Source organism: Onychomys torridus, chromosome 14 (assembly GCF_903995425.1).
Source record: "Onychomys torridus chromosome 14, mOncTor1.1, whole genome shotgun sequence".
Lineage (NCBI taxonomy): Eukaryota > Metazoa > Chordata > Mammalia > Rodentia > Cricetidae > Onychomys > Onychomys torridus.
Genome location: NC_050456.1, coordinates 33,708,287 through 33,734,969, shown reverse-complemented (window position 1 = coordinate 33,734,969; position 26,683 = coordinate 33,708,287). Strand labels below are relative to the sequence as shown.

The following is a 26,683-nucleotide window of genomic DNA, read 5'->3' as shown; positions in this document are numbered from 1 at the left end:
GAGATATTGGAAGACTGGTCTTTAAAGGGTAGGCCTTTGGGGGTTGAAGTCCTTAGGTGATTGGGGTTGATACCCCTGAGAAAGTGTGCAGGTAAGATTTTGCTGTCAACATCACATACCTTAGAGTCACCTGGAAAGTGGGAACCTAAATTGAAGGGTTTTGCAAAAAGCCTTAAGGAGTTATACTATTTTCAGTATTTACCTAACATGACATACAAACAATTATAAGTGAATATATTTATAAATATAGCTTAAATAAAGCTATGCCACTTTGGCTGACAATGCTTCCCACAAGAGCCATAGCCTAATAGAACCTCTGCTGCATACAGAAATATGAAGTAGGAATTCAGCTGACAATGGCAAAAGCTATTACCTGAAAGAGCTAAGGACTTTTCCAGAGGATAAAGCCAAAACTCAAGGAGTCTTGGTGATACTGGCTTTTGGATGTAGTAGATGTATCCTGCAGTGAATTTCTTGCATGTTATTGTAGCCTTTCCATTTCATTACAAGAACTTCTAACAATGTGATTGATCATTTATTTGGGCACAACTTCCCGTATACATTTGGGGTATTTGGATAACTTTCCACAGCTGTGTTTATTCTTCATTACCATACATCTGGCTAGGGCCACTCTCTGGACAAAAGTATTTCAGTTAAGATACTTTTCTACATTCAAGGAATAACTGCAGATAGATAACCATTAGCTCATCTCACCTACAGATAAGAGAAAGTAACCACTACTGATAGTTTAAACCTAGTCAACTACCTGTGGCTAGTTAGGTCATGGCTCTTAGGGGAGATCCTACCCACAGGTAAGTATAACTCTCAGTCTTCAACAAAGATGCTGATTTTGGGAAATGGGAAGATGGTTTAGAGCACTGGCTACTCTCCCAGAGGAACCAAGTTCAACTCCCAACATCCAACATGGTGGTTCAACTGTCTTATCTCTAATACCTAGGGATGTGACATCTTCTTGTGGATATACATGCAGGCAAAGCATATGCATACACATATATATCACATATGATATGTAATAACACAAAGTATATGGAATACATATATTAAATATCAAATATATATTAATATGAGATTATATATGATATATAATATATCATACAAATATATTTAAAGCTCCTCTTTACAGCAGATGGGAGATCATTACAGAAAACAACAGGTCAAAATACAGAGATCACCTAATTGTAAGATGCTCAGGCCCAGTAGATATGTCTATAACCCAACTTCACTGAAGGCTTAGGGAAGAGGTGGTGAAAAGATTTTAAGAGCCACAAGACCAGGAAATCTGTTGTGAGATTGTGTCTCCTAGAAATGATAGGGAAGCTACACCCATGATACCTCAACAACATGGCTACTTAAACAAGACCTAAAGAGGCGATACCAACAGACATACTAACAAGGAAGGGGAAAATCTCTCAGGGCCCTGTCCACAGACAAAGAACTATAAGCAACTAATGAATATAGAGAGAGCGACAATTGTTTCCAGGGATGGGCTCAATTAGTTATCCAATACCAAGAAGTCAGCCCTAAAATCACACACAGGTAAAACAGACTCAGAAGGCTATATTTATATAGTTGTGTGCATGTGTGTGTGCAGCAATAATAAAGAGAGGCCATCCTTAAGCGAGTGGGAAGAGGGAGGTAACATGAGTGGAACAGGAAAGAAGAAAAGGAGGAATGATGCAATTATATTTTAATTTAAAAAGAGACTACCAACTTCATTAGTAACCAGAGAAATGGAAGTTTAAGACATAAAAAGATTTTACACCATTACATGAACATAATATATATGATAAAGACAAGAATAACAAATACATACACGTGGAAGAATAAACACAAAAACCAAGACAAGTCCAAGAGTTACTAGTCATACAATAATGGCATCTAATGAAAACGATGGGATCTCAGACAGAACTCAAAAGAATGGTTGTAAATATAAGCTCACTGGGAACATAAACAGCTTGAATGAAATAAGGCAATGCAAGATACAAAAGAGGGATTCAACAACAAAAACCAAGAAAAACCAACCTGAAATGCTGGAATAAGCTCGTGGAAAGTCTAGTAACAGGATGGATGGAGGACAGGCCAGAGCATCTGCTCACAGACATGATGGGGAAAGGGGAGAGTTCAACAAAGATAAAGTAGAAATGACTCCATAAATAAGACTTGACCAAGGGAGTCAATGAACATGTCAATGAGAGAGGGGAAATTTTCCCAGGATCCCACCCACAGACAAAGAACTACAGGTAACTAATGACTCTTAGGAGACGGAGAATTAACTTCTCCCAGGGATGAGCCTCCTTACTTGTCCAGTGTAGAATGGTCAGCCTTGAAACCATATACACACAAAAATGTACTCAGCACATGGTATTTACATATATTTGTGCATACACATAACATGTATGTAACAATGATTTAAAAAAAAAAAAGAGGCTATCAGCTTGGGGAGGACATGAGGTAGATGCTGTGGGATATCATTCTGTATGCTGTGAATGTGTTGCTCTGATTGGTTGATAAATAAAATGCTGATTGGCCAATAATAGTCAGGCAGGAAGTATAGGCAGGGCAAGCAGACAAAGAATTCTCTTCTTCCCAGAGAGTTCTGGGAAGAAGAAGGGCTGAGTCAAGAGTCACCAGCCAGACACAGAGGAGGCAAGATGACAAGGCAGAACTTGGAAAAGGTACCAAGCCATGTGGCTAAACAGATAAGAATTATGGGTTAATTTAAGTGTAAGAGATAGTAATAAGCCTGAGCTAATGGCCAAGCAGTTATACATAATATCAAGCCTCTGTGTGATTATTTTATAAAAGGCTGTGGGACTGTGGGTGGGAGATTTGTCCCAACCGTGGGCCAGGAGGAACACAGGAAAACTCCCATTACAGGTAGACTTGAGGGAAGGTAGCTGGGAAGGGTTAGAAGGGAGAAAAGGATGTAAAAAATACTAAGGTACCATTGGGAATTCCAAGTTATATGCTCTTAAAATACCAACTCTATGGATACTAAGCATACAGAAAAAAGAATCTAGCTGTAAAAGCATAGAAAATATTTTTACAAGAATCATAACAGGGCTATGGCTCAGTAAGGTTAAGAGCACTGACTGCTCTTCCAGAGTTCCTGAGTTCAATTCCCAGCAACCACATGGTGGCTCACAACCATCTGTAAAGAGATCTGGTGCCCTCTTCTGGCCTGCAGTCATACATGCTGTATACATAATAAATAAATATATCTTTTAAAAAAAATCATAACAGAGTAGCTGGCAAGATAGGTAAAGGTGTCTGCTGCCAAGCCTGACCACTTGGGTTTAATCCCTGAGACCTCACATGGTGGGAGAGAACCAACTCCCAAAAGCTGTTCTTTGACTCTGATGTGCACACTGTGGCAGGCAGGGGCATGCACGCGAGCGCGCGCGCGCGCGCGCGCGCGCGCACACACACACACACACACACACACACACACACACACACAAACAGTAATTCAAAGACTTTTTAAAAATACAGTAACCATTTAAAAATACTAGTAAAATGGACATACCTGTTAGCCATCTTTTTCACAGATGGAAACCGGTGACACATATTTAAGGCAGTTACATAACTTGTACTGGGAATACTTAAGTAGAACTGAAGAGGCTCACATCTACTAGGATTCAGCACGGCTGGAACATGTATACCAACATTCTTTCTTTGTTCCACCAATGATAGCTCCTTTAGTAAATCTGCAGTTTCTTCTTGTCCAGAGCTGAAAAGGATCCGGATTCCAGCCCCAACTAAGGCGGTTAGCAGACTGTCATAGCACTTTGTCCTTCTAAACATTCTTGATGTGTCTCCTAAAAATTTCATATTCAGGGAAAAATGAAGGTCAGTGACTAAAACCAGGGAGAATAATTGGTACACCTTATTAGAATTCTAGCATCTTAGCAGTGAGTTAACGAGTACCTTCTACTAGTGAGAAACTACAACTAAGCTTCAATATCTGATAGACTAAGGGGAACTCTCTGTGCTTTGAACTGAAATTAGTCTATGAAAACGCTCATTAAATATTGGATTAGCTGATAAAAGATTGTGTATTGATTCCAATGACTAACCGAATAAATACCTGGAGGGCCTTCTAATGCTACCTTAGCGTTCCTTACCTTTCCTGTTCACTTCCTTTTCCATATTCCACTTTTTTTTTTTTTTGCATTCCCCATTATAAGTTCCTCATAAAGATATTTTTCCATTACATCTACCATATTTCCACTTTGTTTTAAACTACTTTCTTCATCCCTCACTTTTCCAGTTAGGAAAAAAAGGACAAAATTCCTGAAAGATAAAGTAACCTATCCAAGGTACAATGTTATAATTCACTAGTGACGGAAGGAGGAAGGAAAATGCTGCCCGATTTCTTTTTTTTTGTTGTTTTTTTTTGTTTTTTGTTTTGGTTTTTCCAGACAAAGTTTCTCTGTGTAGCTTTGCGCCTTTCCTGGAACTCACTCTGTAGACCCAGGCTGGCCTCGAACTCAGAGATCCGCCTGCCTCTGCCTCCTGAGTGCTGGGATTAAAGGCGTGCACCACCACCACCCGGTGCTGTCCAATTTCTAAACCAATGTTTTATACAATCCACTATGTCCCTTTACTTAATTTTTTCAATATTTCCATAATGGCTTTCCACAACATGGTCATCCTTACAACACCATGAGAAGAGCAGGGCAAGCGTCTTACCAAAAATAAACACACTTGCTATTCAGAGGCAATGAGTTGTCAATGAAATACCTGCAAAGCTGTAGAGAAATCAGAAGCCAATGCACGTGCTGGCTCTATAGCCCAGGACCTTCACTCTTCTCAACAGAAAAATCTTCTAGCAATGATTCCGATCTTGCATTTTCTAGGTACAACCTAGACACCCATTTCAGTGACGTATGCAACCCCAATCTTACGTGTTCATCATGAACCCTCCTTGCCCCTCTCGCGTACATCTTTACTTACGCTCAACAAGTACAGCAAACAAGCCATTCCCTTACTGCTCTGTAAGGGAGAAGCTGTTCAGGTGGGAGGAGCTCTCAGCTCTTCCCACCAAGCCTGGCTCCCAAGCACCTGCTTCCTATCTCTCCCGAGGCTGCACTGTCTGAGGTACTCGTCCTTTCTGACGCTCCTGGGAAGGTCTTATGACTCATCTGCTTTGCCTTTGCTTTCTCACTGTTCAATCTTCATAAACCTCATTAAAATACAGTGACTTATGACAAGAATACTGGTGTTAAGCATGAAATGATACACCCTAGCAGAAGGATAAATTAGACGAGTCAATCTGGTATACACATTTATATATATATAACATCTGAAAACACAAACCTGCTTTTTCTCTGTCTTTTTCCACAATCACACATATCCTTTGAAACATGCTCTGCAGGCGCTGGATCTGCTCGATGAACTTCTTCTTACTGCCATTATTTAACATTTCAGACAGGGACTTCCTTTCTACCGCCATGCGGTTACTTACGATGTAATCGCAGCCATTAAGAGGGCAGACCTCTACTTGTAACCCATGAACTGTCCTTAGCGAGGAAATTACTTCTAAACCGGAAGTGATTTCACGACTGTCCACAAGAATGTAAGCTCCATTTCCTTCCTGTGGCGGTCTAGGGGCTGAGTGTCCAGCAGCTACGCGCCGTGGTGAATTAGAAGAGCGTGCTACTGAGGCACTGCCTTCCTTGAGGCCATCAACCTGAAGGGAGAAAGCGCTGGTCACTGTCGGGCTGAACATGCATCGGTGCCTCGAATGTCACATGTGATGCTGGCTCCCCCTGCTGAAGACATTCGTCACTTTAACTCCACCACGGCCAAAGTGACTGTAGACAGAACAAGCCAGCACTCTAACGACTCAAAATCAATCCACAGTTGTCAACAACAGGGAGAGAAAGACAATGGACTCCAGCGAAGTCTAAACTGAGCAGGGAAGAAAGTAAGTTTTCAAATGGAAAGTGAAATGTTTACGCTAGAGAAAAGAATGTCCTAATAACATGAAAGCAGACTGAACTGCATCTCAGGAGTAAGGACTCCAGACAAGATACTGAAAAACTGGAAGTTAGATAACCAGAAATCCATCTAGCTGAAAGCAAACCTTAACTGCATGGTGGGGTCTCTTTGTTCTGTAGTAGTGAACCCAGGGCCTTTTGCAGGCTAGACAAGGGTTCTACTATTAAGCCACATCTCTAGCCCTTAAGTAACATTTTCTTTTTTTTTTTTTTTCCAGGGAGTGGGGTGAGTAGGGATTGAACCTAGAACATCGCACATGCTAGGCAAGCACTGTCCCACTGAACTTTGTCTCAAGCCCACTAACCTTTTCAAATCTAGTTTAAAAAATTGTATTATTACATGATGTGTATATGGCTGCATGTCCTGGTGAACATTTAAAAAATTGTATTATTACATGATGTGTATATGGCTGCATGTCCTGGTGAACATGTAGAAATCAAAGGACAATCTGGAGTCAATTCCTTACAGCTGCCTTTCCACAGGAATCAAGGCTCAAACTCCAATAACCAGGCAGAGACAAGTGCTCTGAGCCATCTTGTCCACCTCTACGAATACTTAAAAGAAAATTCTGTGTGTGTGTGTGTGTGTGTGTGTGTGTGTGTGTGTGTGTGTGTGTGTATGTGCACCACATGTGTGCAGGTATCCAAATAGGCCAGAAGAGGGTATGTGAACCCCTCAAACTAGAGTTACATGTGGTTACAAGAGTTATAGAAACCACTGAACATGGGTGCTGGGAAATGACCTGGGTTTCCTTCAAGAAAGCAAGTGCTCTGAACTGCTGAGCTCTCTCCAGCTTTGCAGTAACACTTTAAAACAACCGGAGGGTTGCGGGGGGAGGGTGTTCGGGATTTAGCTCAGTGGTAGACTGCTTGCCTAGCAAGCACAAGGCCCTGGGTTCGATCCTCAGCTCAAAAAAAAAAAAAAAAAAAAAAAAGAGGAGAAAAAAAACCAACCAGAGCTGAAGATGTAGCTCAGCGTTAGAACTCATCCCTAGCACTGTAGAAAACAAGACACGTGACCAGCTTACATGCACAGAGGTCAGAAACAAACAAACAAAAAGAGCCCTGAAAATTAACGGGGCCAAAACAAACCCAAACTCTTGATGCCAATCAGCTCAGGACAAGTTCTTTTTGTAGAGATGAGGTATACAAAGAGCATGCAGACTACGTTGTATACAAACCTCTGCTTAAAAAGAAATAAAATTGTTCAGTGTCTAAATAAATCTATTACCTGAAAGCAGAAAGCAAGAGCCAGTTAATCTTGACATCTGGTGGTGACAGGGAATCTTTCTTAAAATCTCATCAACCGATGAAGCCTTTTGGCCCAGTGAGACTGAGGCCAAAGTACATACAATACCCACACAGTCGACACACACCACAGTTGACACACAGTCGACACAATCCTCCAGTAAAAACTACAAGTGTTCTCCGAAAAGAAATGCCAATGGTTGGATGAGTCATGTGAGTAGACGGAACTACACGAAAACGCCGCTATGACGAGAAAAATGCCACCTTGAAACGATCCATGTCAATGCCACTTCTCACTAGATAGATTATATTCTGTTGACGGGGCTCTAGACAATCAGGAGCTCGAAACTGCTGGTAAGAAACAAGTAAAAGGGCAAAGACCCTATGGAGAAGTTAGAGGCCTGTCACCGCTGCATGTCATTCGCCTTTCATAGCAACGCCACAGAACAAATCCTCCCCAGAGCGTCACTGCAGAAGACAAGGGGAAACAGGTGGGCACTGTTAGAGAACTGCTTATGAGCACTAAAGAGGGAGAGGCTGGAGAGACGGCTCAGTAGCAGGACACCAGGGTTACCACCTGGACAGCACACAAGCAGAATCAAAGACCAGAAACAACCCAAGTATACACCAAGAGCAAATGGATGAAAAAGTATGATGCAATCATACAATAAGGTCTACAGAGATCAGATAACAGACACCTACTGTAGTGTAAACCCTAGGATGAGCATTTAAATGAAAGTGGAGCCAAGTGTGCACTGAAGGCTGTTATCCACATAAAGGAGACTAAAAGCATAAATGTATCTATGTATTTCATAAAACAGAAAAACAAATGTACATATATTTTAAACTATTTCCTTTGTAGGAGAGCAAAACGTATAAAAACGGGTAAACTTTTAATTTATTTTGCATATTTTAATTTGGGACCATGAAAATCTCTAAGAAATGGAAAACAAAAATCCAGCTGACAGCGTATTCAAAATAAAAGTAATTTGTAGATAATTATGAATTATTTAAAAAGAATTGCCATACTCAAAAATTCCTGAATACATCTCCTTAACTGTACTGTTTTATACTGTGGTTACGTAGGATAAGTGTGTATGTGAGTGTAGACGTGCAAGTGCAACACAGGGATGTGGGGCGGAGGACAAGCTCTCCATCCACCACGCTGACACGGGGTCTCTCTTGTCGATTCTGCCATCCTGCACACATCAGGTCAGCTGATCCACGAGTTCTGGGTGATTCTCTTGTCTCTGCCATCTTGCCATATAAGTGCTGGGATTAGGGATGCCACCTACAATGTCTGGCTTTTTATGTGGGCCCCAGGGATCAAACTGGTTGTTAAACTTATGCAGCAAGGCCGGGCGGTGGTGGCGCATGCCTGTAACCCCAGCACTCGGGAGGCAGAGGCAAGCAGATCTCTGTGAGTTCGAGGCCAGCCTGGTCTACAGAGCTATTCCAAAACAGGCCCCAAAGCTACAGAGAAACCCTGTCTCGAAAAACCAAAAAAAAAAAAGAAAAAAAAAAAATTTATGCAGCAAGAACTGCTGCCTGCTGAGCCATTTCCCAGCACTCAATAACTGCTCTACCAATGTTAAAAATGGGACCATTATTCCTAAGCTATCATGTGACTCTAAATTCGTCATAGCTTTGACCACTGAAAGGCCTAGAAACTTTAATCCAGAATCAATTCCCCAGTGAAGAGAACCAGAGCAACTTGGAGAAGCAGCTGCTTTGGGCTCTGGAAATGTTCAAGACTGTCTTGCCTAGTTTGCCTAGTTAGCACATGACACACAAGATGAGCACTCCTGTGTGGCCCAGGCTCTTGAGTGCCAGAGTTACAGGAGACACCACCATGTCTACATAATCATTTATTCCTACAAACAAATGTATTCCTATAAATCCTTTCTCACACAAACTTCCCTACCAAGCAAACGAACAACAGATGTAAAAAGTCTGAAATTACTACAATTAGCAGTGTAAGAGGGAACAATGGAGGCGAGGCTCACAGGGCCCCACCCCTACCTGAGGCTCTATGGGCAGTTAATGTTTGCTGCGGGAGAGAGACATTTTCTACAGTATAGCCACCTAGGTAAGATGCCAATGCCCATGCCCTTGTAAATAATCTCTCACTCATGCTCCGTATGTGACCCTAAGGGAATTCACTGGGTCACCAAATCTAAAAAAGATGTAAAAGTGGAGGTTAGAAAAGTGAAAAGGGATCAGCGGGAGTAGAAGAAGGGGATAATGGGAATGAATGTAATCCAAATACGTTATATACATGTATGAAAATGTCATGATCGCTTGTTATGTACAAGTAATATATGCCAATAGAAAAATCCCAAACTTTACAGAACTAAAAAGGATTATAAAGGAATACAATGAACATCTACATGCCAACAAACTGAACAACCTACCTGGTTTGGATGAGTTTCTAGAAACACCTAAACTGGTGGAACTGACTGAATAGACAAGAAATCTGACTAGATAAAAAGGGGATAAACATGGCTGGAGAGATGGCTCAGAGGTTAAGAGCTTGTTCGTCCAAAGGTCCTGAGTTCAATTCCCAACAACCACATGGTGGCTCCCAACCATCTGTAATGAGATCTGGTGCCCTCTTCTGGTTGAGGTAGGAAGTTCAAGGCCAACATGGGCTAAAGAGTTGAGGCAAGCCTGGGCTACATAGCAAGACCCTACGTTGAACAAATCAACAGACAGCAGCAAATATTTGTGACTAATTTAACAGGTTAGAAATTTTTGTGTATGAGAGCTTTATGTACGTAGTATTTGCATGTGTAGGGTATATGCACATTTGTGGATATAAGCATGCCTGTAAACTTTCAGAAGCCAGAAAGACTTCAAGTGTCCTGCTTTATCACCCTTTGTCAGAGACCTTTATATGACAGCATCTCTCACTGAACCTAGAGTGAGGCTAGCAGCCAGCCAACCCCAGGTTCCATTTCAAGACTGATCTGTGCTATGGGAGACCCTGTTTCTTTTTTGACTGAGTTATTTAGGGTAAATTAAAAAAAAAAAAAAGAAAGAAAGAAAAGAAAAAAAAAAGAAAGAAAGAAAGAAAGAAAGAAAGAAAGAAAAGAAAGTAAGCAAGCAAGCACACACACCTCAAACAACTCTTTTAAATAATCCTATGATGGCACTTTTCTTCATTTTCATACACACCTTTAAGTCGACTGGCCATTTCCCACATTCCTTCCTTGACTCAACACTGGGACATGGAGATGAAGTAAATGCGCTGGAGTTATGGCTCTGAGCCCTGAGGTTCACCACCTTAGGGACGGCATCCCTTATGCTCTGTACCACCTGTTGTCTCTGTGTGGGTTTCTCATTCGAGGTTGGACAAGCAAGGACCCTGGGCTGCGCTGAAGACCCAGGAGGCCCTGAACTGCACTGCTGAGCCTGCTGCATTTGCCGGTCAGCATGGCTGCCGTGGGTGCTGGAGTCTTCTCTGTCATTCACAGGGTGATGTTCCTCCTCGTCTGAATTGTCTGGCAAGATAATTCTAGATAGTTTCTTCTTTGACCGTGGACAGTTCTGTTTCAGGCTCATTTGTTTTAGCTTTACTGCGTATCGGGTTTTATATCTGACATTCTCATCTGTAAAGGAGTCTTTAGTTAAGTTAAAATCGACAGAGATTTCCTCTTCACATGATTGGCTTTGGAAAGACTCCTCTCCATCAACACAAAAACTGTCCTCTAAATAGTTTTCATCTTGCTCAGGAATCTATGATGAAAACAGAAATATTTGAATTTCTAACTAGGTTAAATTTACATTCTTTGAGGCACTAATGTTTATCCCATTTCATGAACAGCTACTCAGTACCTTCATTATGGGGAAAATGGGGACTGAGCGATTAAAAAAAAAGAGAGAGAGCCAAGTGGTAGTAGTGCACACCTTAGTCTCAGCACTCAGGAGGCAGAGGCAGGCGGATTTCTGTGAGTTCAAGGCCAGCCTAGTCTACAGAGCGAGTTCTTGGACAGGCTCCAAAGCTACACAGAGAAACCCTGTCTTGAAAAACTAAAAAGAAAAAAAAAGCATTTAACCTCTAGAAATTTACAGTCAACTGCAGGTAGCCAGAGAAGTAAGTAAGAACTTGTGTCAAGTGCTACAGAAAAGCCTAACATTAAGTACAGAGGTTGGATGAGCCCTACTATCAAGCTGAGCGTGGCAATTTATGGATAGAGAAAATATCACCTTAAATGAGAGCTATCCTAGTCATGCACAATGGTGTGAGCTTATAATCCTAGCCACATGGAAGCCTGAGACAGAAGGATCTTCTGAGTTCAAAAACAATGTATGTGTGGGTAATAGCTTAGCACTCTCAACCCGTGGGCCGTGACCCCTCTGGCAAACCTCTATCTCCAAAAAATAGTTAGGTTATCATTTATAACAGTAGCAAAATTACAGTTCTGGAGTAGCAACACAGGTAATGTTACGGTTGGGGGTCACCATCACATGAGGAACTGTATTAAAGGCTGCAGTATTAGGAAGGCTGAGAACCACTGGCTTAGAGGTTCAGCACTTGCTTAGTATTGAAGTCACTGGGTTCAAAGGCAGTACTACAATCAGTAACTAAGTAAATAAAGATCAGCATGGGTGACACAGTAAGATCTTGATCAGAACTCAACGACATCCCAGCACCCCAGAGAGGTGAGGGGGAGGTAGGAGAATCTCTAGTTATATATGGCACCTTGTATGCAAAGCACATTTGGCTACACAGTGAAATCCTATCGCAAAACAGCAATAAACAAAGAAAGAAAAGATCCATCTGTACTTTTTAGAAACATTTTTGGGAAAAAGAAAACTTTTTTTTTTTGAGCTGAGGCTCAAACCCAGGGCCTTGCGCTTGCTAGGCAAGTGCTCTACCACTGAGCTAAAATCCCCAACCCAAGAAAACATTTTAAAGGAAGTATGACGTGGAAAAAAATTAATAGATGATCAAATTCTATTTATTTCCTTTAAACTAATTCTCGCATTTGGAAAAAAAAAATTCATAGCACAATTGTCCAAGCCAGCTCCTACTTCCCAAGTTTAAAAACAAGATGGAAGCTTTATTAACATGACTGCATTTCAAATCACAACAGGAAATCCTCCACTACTACTTCTGTAGTAAGTACCTGTGAGAAGATGTTCATGTTACGATGTTTCTCAGGGACCATTTTGTACTTAGTGCTCATCAGCGGACTACGTACAGATTTCATGTAAATAGCTCTCATTTCAGAATCTGTGTAAAGAGAAGAATCAAAAATACAGTAGCAAAATCACTTACATGAAAGTTATCATTTAACTCTGACTACTCCAAATTTGCATGGCTCAACACTAAGAAAAGATTTATGGAATAGACACACACACACACACACACACATTTGTATGGATAGATCAGCTGAGGCAACATAGTAAGATCTCATCCAAAACCCAAATACATCTCAGCACTCCAGAAACTGAGGCAGGAGACTCTATGCTTACATATCATGCTTTAGATACATATCAAATTAGAAGCCCATCAGGGCTACACAGTGAAATCCTATTGCAAAACACCAATAAAGAAATAAAAGATCCATCTATAATTTTTCGACTAAAATGTCTTAAAAAATTAAATTTTAAAAGAAATATGAGACAGAGACCTAAAAACAACTATTTAAAATGTTGTCAGAGGCCAGGTGTGGTGGCACATGACTCTAATCCTATGGTCAAGAAGAGGCAGAGGCAAGCAGATCTCTGTGAGTTTGAGGCCAGCTTGCCCTACAAGGTGAGTTCCAGGTGATCGAGAACTACATAGTGAAAACCTGTCTTTAAAAAAACCAAAAACCGGCCGGGCGGTGGTGGCGCACACCTTTAATCCCAGCACTCGGGAGGCAGAACCAGGCGGATCTCTGTGAGTTCGAGGCCAACCTGGTCTACAGAGTGAGATCCAGGACAGGCACCAAAACTACACAGAGAAACCCTGTCTCGAAAAACAAACAAACAAACAAACAAACAAACAAAAAAAGAAAACCCCCCAAACCTAAAGATAACAATGATGATGACATCAGAAGCTTTGCTTTTGGAAACCATCGTCTAGTTGGGTGACTGTGGACAACTCTCTTAAACTCTGTTCTGAAAATGAAGAACAGGACCACAACTTTCTACTCAAAACAAAAGCACATCAAGACTTCAGGACTGTACCTGACTTACATAAGTACTAAAGAAAATCTCAAACAGCAAGATTCAATAATCAGTCCAGTCAATAATCAGAAAGGAAAATGTACTGAAAAACTTATATAAAAAAAAAATGGTTGTAATTTCTAGTTAAGGACAAAGTGGGAAAACATGGGCTGTTATTTACTGATGCTTATCATTTTAAAAAATTATAGCAAAGGATACTTAATACATGAAAATCAGAATCTCTTTGAACTTTGAAAACAGCTTTGAGGTCTTTTCTTTCAAAGGTGCTATGTCTAAGGGGAAATGCGGGGTGTCTCTCTTTGTTCAAACCACTTATCTTCTTGGCTGCATAGCGGAACTCCACCTGTCCAGTCTGCGACTCCAGCCCACAGGGAACCCCGTCTGTCACCGTTAGCTGTCCAGAATCTACTCTAACTACCCTTAGAGGTGGCGGCGGCAGCTCGCTCTCCTCCTCTGAAGAGACTGAGGGACTGTACTAACAATGCCAGCCTGTGACCTAACCCGTCTCTGAGCTCCAGGTTCCCGCCTACTATGCCAGTCCTTCAACGGTCTAGGAGCACTGCTGCCTGAGAGCCTTGGAATTTGCTGTTATCTTCGAATGAAATCTGAAAAGCCCACAGCCATTACTGAGCACTGAGGGCACTCTACACCTTATTCTGGAGGCAGGATTATAGTATGGAGAAGTTTGTCCATAAACAAGTTGTTACTTTAAATGCATGGTCCTTGGGAAATTTTGTAGCTGTAAATTATATCACAGTCTGCAGAAACAGAAAAAAACAAAAACAAAACAAACAAAAAAAAAGACACAACCTTATCTCCGAAAGCCAATCAGAACGATTCTCACTTCAGTAGCAGGCACTCTGAATCATCGGCTCTGAATGTACTGGACATGCTCAAGCATTACTTGACCACGCTATTTTCGGAAAGCAGATCTCCCTTATCTGATACACAGTAAGGTTAGTGTTTTCCTCAATTGGTTTTATTCACCCACATTGCTGAACGGCTTTCTTCCAGTCACTGGTCAAATGCCACATTCTCAACGAGGCGCACTCCTCACAATGGCAACTTGATCACCTTGCATGGTAAGGCGCTCTAAATTACTGCAACCAGCAGGCTCAGGCAGGAGGCTTAGAGACTCCAGTGTCAGCCTAGGCTACGTAGCAAGACCTAGTTTTTTCTTTTTCTTTTTTTTTTTTGGTTTTGTTGAGACAGGGTTTCTCCATGTAATTTTTGGTGCCCGTCCTGGATCTTGCTTTGTAGACCAGGCTGGCCTCGAACTCACAGAGATTCACCTGGCTCTGCCTCCCGAGTGCTGGGATTACAGGCGTGAGCCACCACTGCCCGGCTTAAGACCTAGTTTCAAAAAACCTAAACTACACCAGCAAGTTGCCTGTGTTCAACGCCTCCAGCCTTAGCGAGTTCAGGTCCCCACCCCCACTTTCCTTACGTCTCTGCAAATGTTTCATCTTACAATACACTGCACACTTTAGTTGTCGTATGTATTGTCTGTCTTTGTCCATGTGAAAGCAAGCTTCATGTGGAGACTTCAAAGGCCCTTTGTTCTCTCTAGCATCTCTTTCTTAGCTGCTTTCTATTAACAGCGAAAGGAAGGCACTGAGCACTAGTTAAATGAACATTGATGCTGCATAGGTAAATCAGAAGCCTAGGTCAAGTATTGCAGAATTTAAATGAAAATGAACAAATAAAAGTTTTATACATACTAAATATAATCCCCATAAAGCCACGTTTCTTTTAATAAAGAGACCATATTTAAATATGACATTAGACACGCTGGAAATTATTACCAAATGTCATGACAGCATTTACCATTTACAGCCTGTGAAAGCTGGGTCTGGTCATTGACAAAGTCGAGAAGTGACGAATCCTGCCCGTTTTCTGACTCATCATCTTCATCTGCTGAGACACACCCTGCATCTTCTTCAGAAACCTCCGCCTCCTCGTCTAGAAACATCCGAGCTATACTCTATGAAGAAACGGGAAACAGGAAGACATCCCAGAAAATGAAAATTGTATTTTTAGGTTCTCATTTCAAAATTGAACTGGCACGTAATTGTACAAACTCATGGGGTACGGTACAACACTTCAATACACGTGCACAATGTGTAATGTTGAGATCATGGCATGTCCAGCACCTGAGGCATTCTTGGTGTGAGGAACAACGTTGGATAACAACACAATTTACCATGAGGCAGAGTCACCCCACTATGTTAGACTCTACTGCTCCAAAGGAAGTGGCTTTCTTGTCTACGTTCACAAGAACAAACATCCTAAGTAAGATTTAAAACCACAAAAAAATAGATATTTATGCAAAATTTCTTCTGATAATTTTAGGTAAAACAGCATTTAAGACACTAGTCGGCCGGCTTGCTGGATGTTTCCAACAGACCGTCTACAGAGATTCCGAGAGTTAAGCTTTGGCATGGAAATACAGAACACCAGCAGCGCTGACTAGAAGGAAAGGTGCTAAGCACTCTCTTCAAAATACTTGACTAATGAACGAAGATTAAGAGGAAAAGTGGGATCCATCAGTGAGAAGGCTCATCAGGTAAATGTGCACTCCATCCCCGAGACCCACATGCGGAAGGAGAGACCCAACTGACTCCTGTAGTTTGTCCTCTGACCTCCACTTCCTCACTGAGGCATGCATGCATCAACCCCTGCCTCACACACAAAGTGAATGATGCAATACTTTCTTTCTTTCTTAAAAAAATTTGTAATCACTATAAAAGCAAATTTCCTAAAACTCAGGTCTGTTTCTAGAACATTTCCTTCAATTTGAACAGTAGGTTCTCAATATAATTTCTTCATTTAATCATTCAAAATAACATACTGCTGACAAGATGAAGCCAGAACACAAAGAAAAACAAAAAGTAATACATGTTGAGATTTTTAATTCTAGGGGAAAAAATTGGTGGGAAAATACTTTTTTTTTTTTTAGGGGAGAGCGCGAATGCAGTCCCCCACTACCACAAATTATGCAGCTGAGTTTCCCGCATTTGGGAAATCTCAGGGGTCAACACATCCGGAGTGCAATGGATAAGCCTCGCCCTGGGAAAACCACTTTTGGGATCATGGTATCTTCCCTGACAGGTAAGTATGGGAAAATACTTCTTTAAAAACTCTGGGTTGAGGGGCTGGAGAGATGGCTCAGCACTTGAGAGTACTGTCTGCTTTTTCCAGAGAATACAGGTTCACTTCCCAGCACCCACATTTGGATTACAACCATCTGTAAATCCAGTTCCAGGGGTTCTGACAATAAACTCTTCTGGCCTATGTGGGTACCAGGCACATACATACATGTTGCATAGATACATAGAGGCAAAACACTTTTCTTCCTTCCTTCCTTCCTTTCTTTATGTCTGTCTGTCTCTCTCTGTAATGTACATATAACATACACATGTATACTAATACACATGCATGTGTGTATGTAATAAGTATTACATAATTAATTATATAATTATAAATTAAAGAGACGAAGCAAAGATTACCTTTACATGATTCTGTTTCTTTCGGACTTTGGAGCGTTTTCTGGGGTTCCTGTCACAACCCTTGAAGTCTTCCAACTGTGGACTTGGTTCGTGAGAATTCTCACTCTCATCACTAGATGACAATTCTGACTATAAAAAGTTAATACAACATTTACTAAGAAAAAACCTAACTGTATTGATTTAACTTACTGTATTTCTCAAGAGTGACTGGTTTTATTTTCGTTTTTTTAATTATAAAGTATTTGATTCAACGTTCTCTTAGAATAAAATTGTTCTCACTAGTTAGACCCACAAATGTCAAATCAGGTAGCAGTAGTATCAGTGAATGTGTGCACTCAACTTCGTATTACGTCAAATATGTCTGATGAATACCAGCAGTGTTTCCTTTAGATTTTCAAGGGTTTCACAAAAAGAAAACCTTTGAAATCAAGAAAGTAATATAGCAGTAACAAATTCTAACCGAGACTTAACAACCACTGCTCTTAGACACCATGAAGTCAGTAAAGGAATAGAAAGTTTATCCAAAACTTAACTAACAGGAATAATTTTTACTGAACACAGCATGATGATCAGCTTTGCCGTTACTCTAACTCACTGTTTATAAGTCACCAGTCATTTTAGACACAGCACAATATTAAAGCAAATTTTATGGTGAGTATATGAGCACACAAGGTTAAGACGATTGGCTGTGTTTTTAGTTAACTTTGTCCCAACGACCCTAGGTTAGACACGGGGTCTACAGTGTCCCCTGTGGACATTCACTGCTGCAGCAGAGCACAAATGAAAACTAGGGACGACTTGAACATGACACAGTTAGGAGGTCCCGGGTGGAGTAGGCAGGACAAATTCCCCAGTTCAAAACCGCATAAGGCAGCGGAGCAATTCCCTCCATGGGCCACTGTGTGGGCTGCTCACTCTGCTGACAGCGACTTCTCTTCGTCCCCACCTCCCTCCTGGCAGCTCTGACATACACCCATTCCATCCTCTCTCTCTCTCTCAAGAAGCTTCCAACGCTTAGACGACAGGCTGCTTTTTTCTTATCTCAACTTCAAAACTTACACCTCAGTGACCTACTTTCTTCTCTATTATTTCTGCTTCCGTATTATTTACACTTGTTATCATTAGGAAAGTTTATAATAAATACTTTACTTTAATAAAAGTAGAAATTCTAATCACATAAGATATAGTATCTATTTATCTGTTAAGTATATACCTGTAAGATCAAATAAACTATTTTTTTCTTGTGCCCATTTTTCTTATATTACTTATTCTAAAAAAATTTAGGTACTGTGGCTGAAGACATGACTCAGTGGTTATGAGTACACACTGCTCTTCCAAAGGACCCAAGTTTGGTTCCCGGTACCCAGGCTCACAACAGTTGTAACTTCAGCTCCGGGGCATCTGATGTCCTTTTCTTGCTTCCCAGGCACTGGCATTTACATACCCACACATTCACACACAGAGCTACACACACACACACACACACACACACACACACACACACACACACACCTAGAAATAATAAAAACAAACCTTTTATAAAAAGAATGTAGGTATTATACGCTGCCAATAACTGACTTACCCTGAGAACCCTGGACTTTTTTTTTACAGCCTGGACAGGTGAATCAACGTCACTGTTGTTCTGATCCTGGAAAAAACAGATAAACAGTTTAATTAAAATATTACACAGAGTCTGCAAGGGAGGGCATGGCCTTCCCTTGATTACATTATTATGATAAATGAATGACTTACCTCAGGGGACTTTAGGACATTTCCTTTTGGTTTTCTAGTTTTTCTCAGGAAAACATCGTCTTCACTATCACTAGTTAAGTGTTCAGCTACAATTAATTGAAAAGTGAATCTTGTCAATCAGAAATCATTTAATCATGACTACAATAAAATTTTCTAAATTTCTTAATGACAGTCTCATCATTTACTTTTGTAAAAGGTCATCAGGCTGGGCGTGGTGGCGCACACTTTTAATCCCAGCATTTGGGAGGCAGAGGCACTCAGATCTCCATGAGCTTAAGGCCAGTGGGGATACATAGCAAGACCCTGTCTCAAAGCAACAAAACAAGATCTTCAGAAGTCTGGCCAACATAACCAGCACACATACACAGTTCTTTAATACAGCAAGGGAATGGCATGATAGTTCAGTGGGTCAAGGCACTTGCTGCTCTACCAGAAGTCCCCAGGCCAGTTCTCAGTATCCATGCCAAGCAGCTCACAAGCTCCAGAACTTTGGGCCTCCAAGGATACCCAAGCATGTGGTATATAGTCAAAATAACATACACATATGTACATAAATTTAAAAAAAAATTTTTTTTAAAGTCTTTTAAAAAAGGAGAATAAAAGACACTAGTTTGCTAATAAATACATATTTAAGGGGCTGGAGAGAAAGCTCAGCAGTTAAGAACACTGGCTGCTTTTGCAGAGGACCAGGGTTAAGTTCCCAGCACCCGTGACTCTATTTCTAGAGAATACAACACCCTCTTCTGATCTCCAAAGGCACTACATACATGTGGCACACTTTCATTCATGTAAACAAAACACTACTCATATACATGAAATAAAAACAAATCTTTAAAAATACATATTTGAGGCTCAAATTTTTAAAAATTAAATATAAAGAGAAAAAAGGTAAATATAATTTATTAGTCCATGTTAATTTTTTTTAGCATTTACATTGTGTGGGAGGAACATTCACAGGGTACAGAACACATGTGGAGATCAGAGGACAACTTGTGGGAGTCTGTTCTCTCCTTTCTCCATGTGGGTTCTTGTGGGAGCCCACAACTGACTCAGTTTCCCAGTTTGAATCTGAAGTCTATTCTGAGTCAATAGAGTTCAAGCTTGTTTGCTCCAAGGCTGTGAGAAAATTCTGATTAGCCCATAGAGTCTCCTTGAAGGGCTGTGAGAAAGTCCTAATTAGCCTGCAGAGTCTCCTTGAAAGGCTGTGAGAAAGTTCTGATTAGCCCATAAGAGGGAACACACTAGCTAGCTAGATGCAAGCTGCTGGTGCCTTCCAGAGGTACATTGAGATAGAAAATGAAACTGCCTGCTCCTTGGTGCAAGGCAGAATAGATAGTGGTTGAATGCCTGTGCTGTGCATTGTTCTACCTCTGTCCTTCAAGTCTGTATATAAGCCGGCTGTGAAATAAACTCGGGGCTGTCTGGCATTGACCAGTAGACCTCTTGACTCTTTTCTGTCTTCTTCACTGTCTCTTCAATCTGCACAACCCTTACGCAGCTACCCAGCTGACTGTCGGCAGGCACAACAAGTGGCACCCAACGTGGGGCCCTGCTCTCTGGGAACTCACCTCCCCACTCAGGGAGAGCCCGGTTAGGGCCGTGGGAGGCCCCAGTCTCAGACCTTCCCAGGGGCCATGGAGTGACGAGCACTCAGCACGTGGCCCCCCTGATGAGCTTCCCCGTGGGGTAGGTATGGAGCAGTCCGTGAGGAACACCACAGAAAAAAAAGGAGAGCACTCAAGAAAAGTGGAAGCTGTGGTGAGTTAACTCGAGAGTAAAAGTCATAAGTGCAAATAAAAAAGTAAACCAGGGTAACATTTTTTGTGAATAAGAGTAAAGAATAAGTATGGGTCAAGCAAATAGAAAACAGAGGTTTGTATATTTACTTAAAGATACTTTAAAGGCTAGAGGTGCTAGAGTAAAACGTAAGCAATTGTGTAAATTTTTAGAATTTGTGAAGATTTGTCCTTGGTTCCCTGAACAAGGTACCTTGGACCCAGATATTTGGAGACATACTGGAGTTAAAATACAGCAGTATTATGATAAGCATGGTCCAGAAAAACTTCCAATAGATATTTTTAGTCTCTGGACACTCATTCAGGACTGTCTAGATCTTCATCCTGACAGACAAGATGTTATGTTACCTAAATCGAGAAAAATAAATCTTCTGCTCCACTAGAGGAATCATTCAATACAGATGCTACAGACGCTTCTAAGAAGTCATCTGATGAGGATAATCAGTCAGATTCTGATGATGAAACAATTAAAAGTAAAGGCTGCAAAAATTTCCTTTCTGCTTATGAGTATGAATGTGGAACAGCAGCCGAGTAAAGAATTTAAGGAGGAGGGAGACCTAATAAAATTGGAAGCTCCTTTGAGTAAGAAGTTGGAAAGGCTTCAAGTTTCCACCTTACAAAGAAGCACTCCTCTTCCTACAATGAGAGCAGGTTTGGAGCCTCCTGAAGATTCAACTAGTAAGGCAAAGAAACCTCCTGTGATTGCAATGGTCCAGAAGCCTCCAGGCTCTTGGCAAACTTTAGCTATTAGTCCGTTACAAGCTAGCTTAAGGAAAGCGGCTAATAAAGGAGAGGATATTAATGGATTTAAGATGTTTCCAGTTATGGAACAGCAGGATGTTCAAGGAAATGTAGTCAGCGTGCATAAGCCTATTCCTTTTAAACAACTTAAGGAGTTAAAGTCTGCTTGTTCTCCATATGGCCCAACAGTGCCTTTCCCTCAAGCCATCTTAGAAGCTATGGCAATTGAAGCCTTGCCTCCTGGAGATTGGAAACACTTAGCTAAAGCTTGTTTATCTGGAGATTATTTATTATGGAAAACAGAATTCCATGAGCAGTGTGAAAGTACGCTAATGTTAACAGAGCTCAACAGATTCCTATTACTTTTGAGATGTTAGCAGGTAAAGGTGATTATAGAGATGTGGATAATCAGTTAAGTTTTAACATGGCAGTGCATGCTGAAATCAGTTCTGCAGGAAAGAAAGCTTGGAATAAATTGCCTGGCACTGGAAAGCAGAGGATTTATCAAAAATAAGACAGAGACCTGATGAATTGTTTCCAGACTAATTGACAGCACCAGGCAGGCTATTGGGGGATAATGATGCTGGACTTTTGCTTGTAAAACAGTTGGCTTAGGAGAATGCTAATACAGCTTGTCAAGCTGCCATTAGACCATTCAGAAAGAAAGGAGATATTTCTGATTATATTCGGTTATGTTCTGATATTGGCCCTTCTTATACTCAAGGGCTGGCTATGGCTGCTGCAATGCAGGGAAAGACAATTAAAGATGTGTTTTTTCAGCAAAGACGACGGGTTCCAGATAAAAGGAGGATGGTTGAACCTCCTGGAAGTTGTTTTGGGTGTGGTCAGATGGGACGTCAGATTAGGCCAGGCCGAAGGAACCTGGATTATGCCCTAGATGTAAAAAAGGGAAACAGCGGGTAAATTAATGCAAGTCAATAAAAGATGTGCATGGAAAAACCCTCTGTCGGAAACGAGCAAAGGGGCCAGCCTCAGGCCCTGAAACAGTGTTGTGGGGCACTCCAACCATTTGTTCCTCAGCAAAGAAATCCATTCAAGGCCTCTACAGAGCAACCCCAGGCAGTGGAGGATTGGACCTCAGTTCCTCCTCCTACACAGTATTGACTCCTGAAATGGGAGTTCAGGCCCCGCCTACAGGTGTTTAGGGGCCTCCACCAGAAGGCACAATTGGTCTTTTGCTTAGGAGAAGTAGTATAACTAGTCAGGACTTTCTCACAGCCCTTCAAGGAGACTCTGTGGGCTAATCAGAACTTTCTCTCAGCCTTGGAGCAAACGAGCTTGAACTCTATTGACTCAGAATAGACTTCAGATGCAAACTGGGAAACTGAGTCAGTTGTGGGCTCCCAGAGGTTCTTGGGATAATCTCAGGTCATAATGCTTGGCTGGAAGGGCTTTATTAACTGAGCCATCTCATGGGCCCTGTTTGCCCATGAACTATAGAACGCTAACTGAAACAATTAAATCATGAAGATATAGGCGGCAAGTACAGTAAAAGGTTCTTCGGGATTTTTAAGTGTGCATATGAGTGCATATGCATGTGTTTGTGCAAAAGCAAGCATGTGTTTGAGTGTGGTGGTTAGAATAAGAATGACCCCCTTAGGCTTATGTGAATGCTTAGGCATCAGGGAGTGGCACTATTGGGAGATGTGGTCTTGTTGGAGTAGGTGTGGCTTTGTCGGAGGAAGTGTGTCATTGTGGGTGGGCTTTGCCCTTTCAAAAGCTCAAACCAGGCCTAGTATCTTAATCTTCCTGCTGCCTGTTGCTCCAGATGTAGAACTTTCAGCTAACTCTCCAGCCACATGCCTGCTTGCATGCTGCCATGCTCCCCACCATGATGGTTATGGACTCACATCTTTAAACTGTAAGCTCCATAAACTCTTCCTCCTGTAAGTTGCCTCGACCAGTCTTCACAGCAATTGAAAAGTAGAAAAGTAAGACAAACACACATTTAAATAAGCTAAAAAAGAAAATAATAGAAGTGAATGTGGGTTACTTATAAGTCAAAGTCACATGAGGTGTTGGAGCACCATCTTTGCTCTTTCTCTTTGATGATTTGGGCTGGGAGAAACCAGATGATGGTGTTGTCTATGGTGTCCAGGCTGGTTCTTGAATGCATAGGTTCAAGCACACTTTTGCCCCAGCCACCCAAGTAGATGGCTCCATAGTCATACACAACTATTCTAACCTACCAAGCATCCTTATGAAGAAGTTTGTAAGTAAGAAACCACAGTCTCCCATCAGTCATAGTACTGTGAGCAAGCTAGTCTTAAGAAAGCACATCTTCCAGGGGCTGGAGAGATGGCTCAGCAGTTAAGAGCACTGGCTGCTCTTCCAGAGGACCTGGGTTCAATTCCTAGCACCCACATGGCAGCTCACAACTGCCTGTAACTACAGTTTCAGGGGATTCAACACCTTCACACAGACAAAACAACAATGCACATAAAAAAAATTAAAACACATCTTCCAGGGGGCTGGGGAGATGGCTCAGGCTTGAGGACCTGACTTGGATCCCTAGCATCCCAATAAAAAGCCAAGCATGGTTGTGTGTACATGTAACCCCAACACTGGGGAAGGAGGAAAGCAGACCCCAAGAACTAGCCAGCCTCTAGCTCAAACAGTTCAGTAAGCACCTGCCTCAAAAACTAAAGCAAAGTGACACATGACGCTGTCCTCTGGCTTCATGAACAGGCTCAGGAGTACAAGTCCGCACACTCGTGTACATTCAACACATACATACATGCACATTTGAAAAGCACATCTTCCAAATCTAGCCACAATTTCAGAGAACAAAAATAAAGCCCTGGCCAAAGCCTTGATTAGCAACCTCAATATGCTGATCCAGGCCCACTGGGCCACACTTGGATTCCTGATTCACTCCTGTAACGTTTTTGTTCTAAATCATTAAGCTTTGGGATTAGTTCATCATACAACACCACATAGATCACGTGTATCTTGAGGCTGTCATGACAAAAACCTTCACCAATGAAGTAGCTTTGGAACTAGACCACGGGTAGAAACTGGGAGGATTTTTTTTGTGGTTTTTCAAAGCCTTAGGCATTGTTTATAGAAAGATTAATGGCCTTGGGGGGGGGTTATTGGTGAGGGCTTAACAGAAATCTTCCTGGAAGCAAGACGAAAGGAAATCCCTTACAAATCACAAGAGAATTTAACACGGTAAAAATTAAAGTAGGACACGTCCCCAAGAGAGCTAAGAACGAACGCATGCATGAGGTCTGTGCGGGATCAGCAGCTGATTCTTGCTTTGACAGTAAAACAGAGATGTACTCCTTTAAAAGATGAAGCAGCTGAACTTACTGATTTTAAAAGTTCCCAGCCTCTCCAGACAACAACGACAACAATACTAAAACTGATAAATCTTCCACTCAAATATCAAATCCAGAGGACAGCCAGGAAAACACGAAGTTGAAAGTGCTTGGGGAAGACCTCAAGAAGATCCAAGGTGGCACATCACATGGTTGCTAGCAGGCAGACAAAAGGCACCTTCCGTTTTTAAAGGATGATCCTCAAAGACCCTCGAAGACAACAGGTCTGCAACGGGGCTTAACATCTTCCGGTATCTCAGCAGAATGCCAAAGCAGAGAAGGGCTTTTATTCAAAGGATTTGTGGACAGGGAGAGTGTGCAATGGAGTGGTCTCCAAGAAGATCCACTAGAAATCTGTTGCTGAACATTTCTTAAGATTTCTCGGGGTTACATTAGAAGAAATGCACCCAGTAACGTGTCTGAGTGATGCATGGTGAAGAATGCCCTGGAGATCTGTGAGAGAGGCTCCAGGAGAAAAGGCAGAGAGCCCTTTTCCTCGGGTGCATTTTGTTCATTGGATTGTTCTTGGACGTGAGTTCCTGCCTCCTGTGTTAAACATTTACATTCAATGTATAAGACATGTTTATTCTTGGATGTCAGAACACAGCTATAGAACCCGATCGGGTCAGTGTACCTTGGATCCGGATATGGCTTCTGCCTTGCTTTGTGCTTTCCCAGATTTGATATATAGACCATGGCAGGCAATTGTGTTCTAACTGGTCTGTCCTGAGAAAAGTTCTGGGAATGCTCAAGATTTTATCAAGAGGAATCAGAGTAAGGAAGAAACCTTACCCGGTCTACATACAGTGAGAAAGACCAGGAAACATGAAGAACAGTCACAGGCCCTGAGTCCTAATCCAGGACCTTCCACTGGCAGGGCAGGCGTGGGCGAATGATTCCTGGGTATTCATGGCCAACCTCCTGAAGCAGCCTGTTGGAAGGAGCTTCTCCATGCTTCAGAAGAGCTTCCAGATGAGTTCAACTCTAATTGAAATTCTGACTCTGATACCACTAAGCTAAAAAGCTGCTGATTTGCTGAACTACTAAAATGGAGTGAGACACTGAACACTGCATATTACATTTTTTTTCCCATTATTTTTCAGGTTTTTTAAGACAGGTTTCTCTGTGTAGCTCTGGCTGTCCTGGAACTGACTCTGTAGACCAGGCTGGCCTCAAACTCAGAGATCCGCCTGCCTCTGCCTCCCGAGTGCTGGGATTAAAGGCATGTGCCACTGTGCCCAGCACTTTCATTATCTTTTAATGAAACCAGAGTTAAATAAATTGTTTAGCTAAGGCAACAACCATTCAGGAAGCTTAGTTTTTAACTGTTTCTGGGGAGTTTTTAAGGACCCCCCACCACCACTACCAAACATGCAGTATGGTAAATAATGCTAGATCCTCTTCTCATTAGGTGAAGAAAAAAGTACTAGCTACAGACTCCCTTATTAAGTATTTTATCCATGTGCAGTTTATCATATTGGACATAAGAAATAGTTAAGTACAAGGCAGGGAGAAGTTTTAATTTAGAGCTGATATAAATCTGTAAAACTGATTGCAACCATCAATGAGAAGTAATAAAGATGTATTAAAGAAGAACTGAACGTTCAGAGGGACAATAGATAGAGCAGAGCATTCCAGTGAGTAGATAGAGCAAAAAGAGCATTCCAGTGAGTAGATAGAGCAGAGCATTCCAGTGAGTAGACAGAGCAGAGCATTCCAGTGAGTAGATAGAGCAAAAAGAGCATCCCAGTGAGTAGATAGAGCAGAGCATTCCAGTGAGTAGACAGAGCAGAGCATTCCAGTAAGTATATAGAGCAAAAGAGAGCATTCCGGTGAGTAGATAGAGCAGAGCATTCCAGTGAGCAGATAGAGTAGAGAGAACATTCCAGTGAGTAGACAGAGCAGAGCATTCCAGTGAGTAGAGAGAAGAGAGCATTCCAGTGAGTAGATAGAGCAGAGGCAGCATTCCAATGAGTAGATAGGGCAGAGCATTCCAATGAGCAGAAAGAGCAGAGTGAGCAGATAGAGCAGAGCATTCCACTGAGTAGACAGAGCAGAGCATTCCAGTGAGCAGAAAGAGCATTCCAGTG

The 26,683-nt window shown here is 41.7% G+C and overlaps 1 protein-coding gene and 1 non-coding gene across 2 annotated transcripts in view; both read right to left on the bottom strand.

Annotated features, from left to right (window-relative positions):
* Positions 1-26,683, bottom strand: part of LOC118595760 (Fanconi anemia group M protein homolog) — a 47,416-nt gene that overhangs the window by 795 nt on the left and 19,938 nt on the right. The window contains exons 11-18 of the mRNA XM_036206536.1: positions 18,713-18,798; positions 18,543-18,608; positions 16,961-17,089; positions 15,279-15,435; positions 12,404-12,510; positions 10,449-11,009; positions 5,341-5,713; positions 3,548-3,839 (exon numbers count right to left, since the gene is read on the bottom strand). Of these exons, the coding sequence (XP_036062429.1) occupies positions 3,548-3,839; positions 5,341-5,713; positions 10,449-11,009; positions 12,404-12,510; positions 15,279-15,435; positions 16,961-17,089; positions 18,543-18,608; positions 18,713-18,798 (1,771 nt within the window). The remainder of the gene's footprint in view (positions 1-3,547; positions 3,840-5,340; positions 5,714-10,448; positions 11,010-12,403; positions 12,511-15,278; positions 15,436-16,960; positions 17,090-18,542; positions 18,609-18,712; positions 18,799-26,683) is intronic.
* On the bottom strand, positions 16,408-16,570 carry LOC118595953. The gene has a single exon (XR_004946634.1). It is a non-coding gene; the product is annotated as a U1 spliceosomal RNA (small nuclear RNA).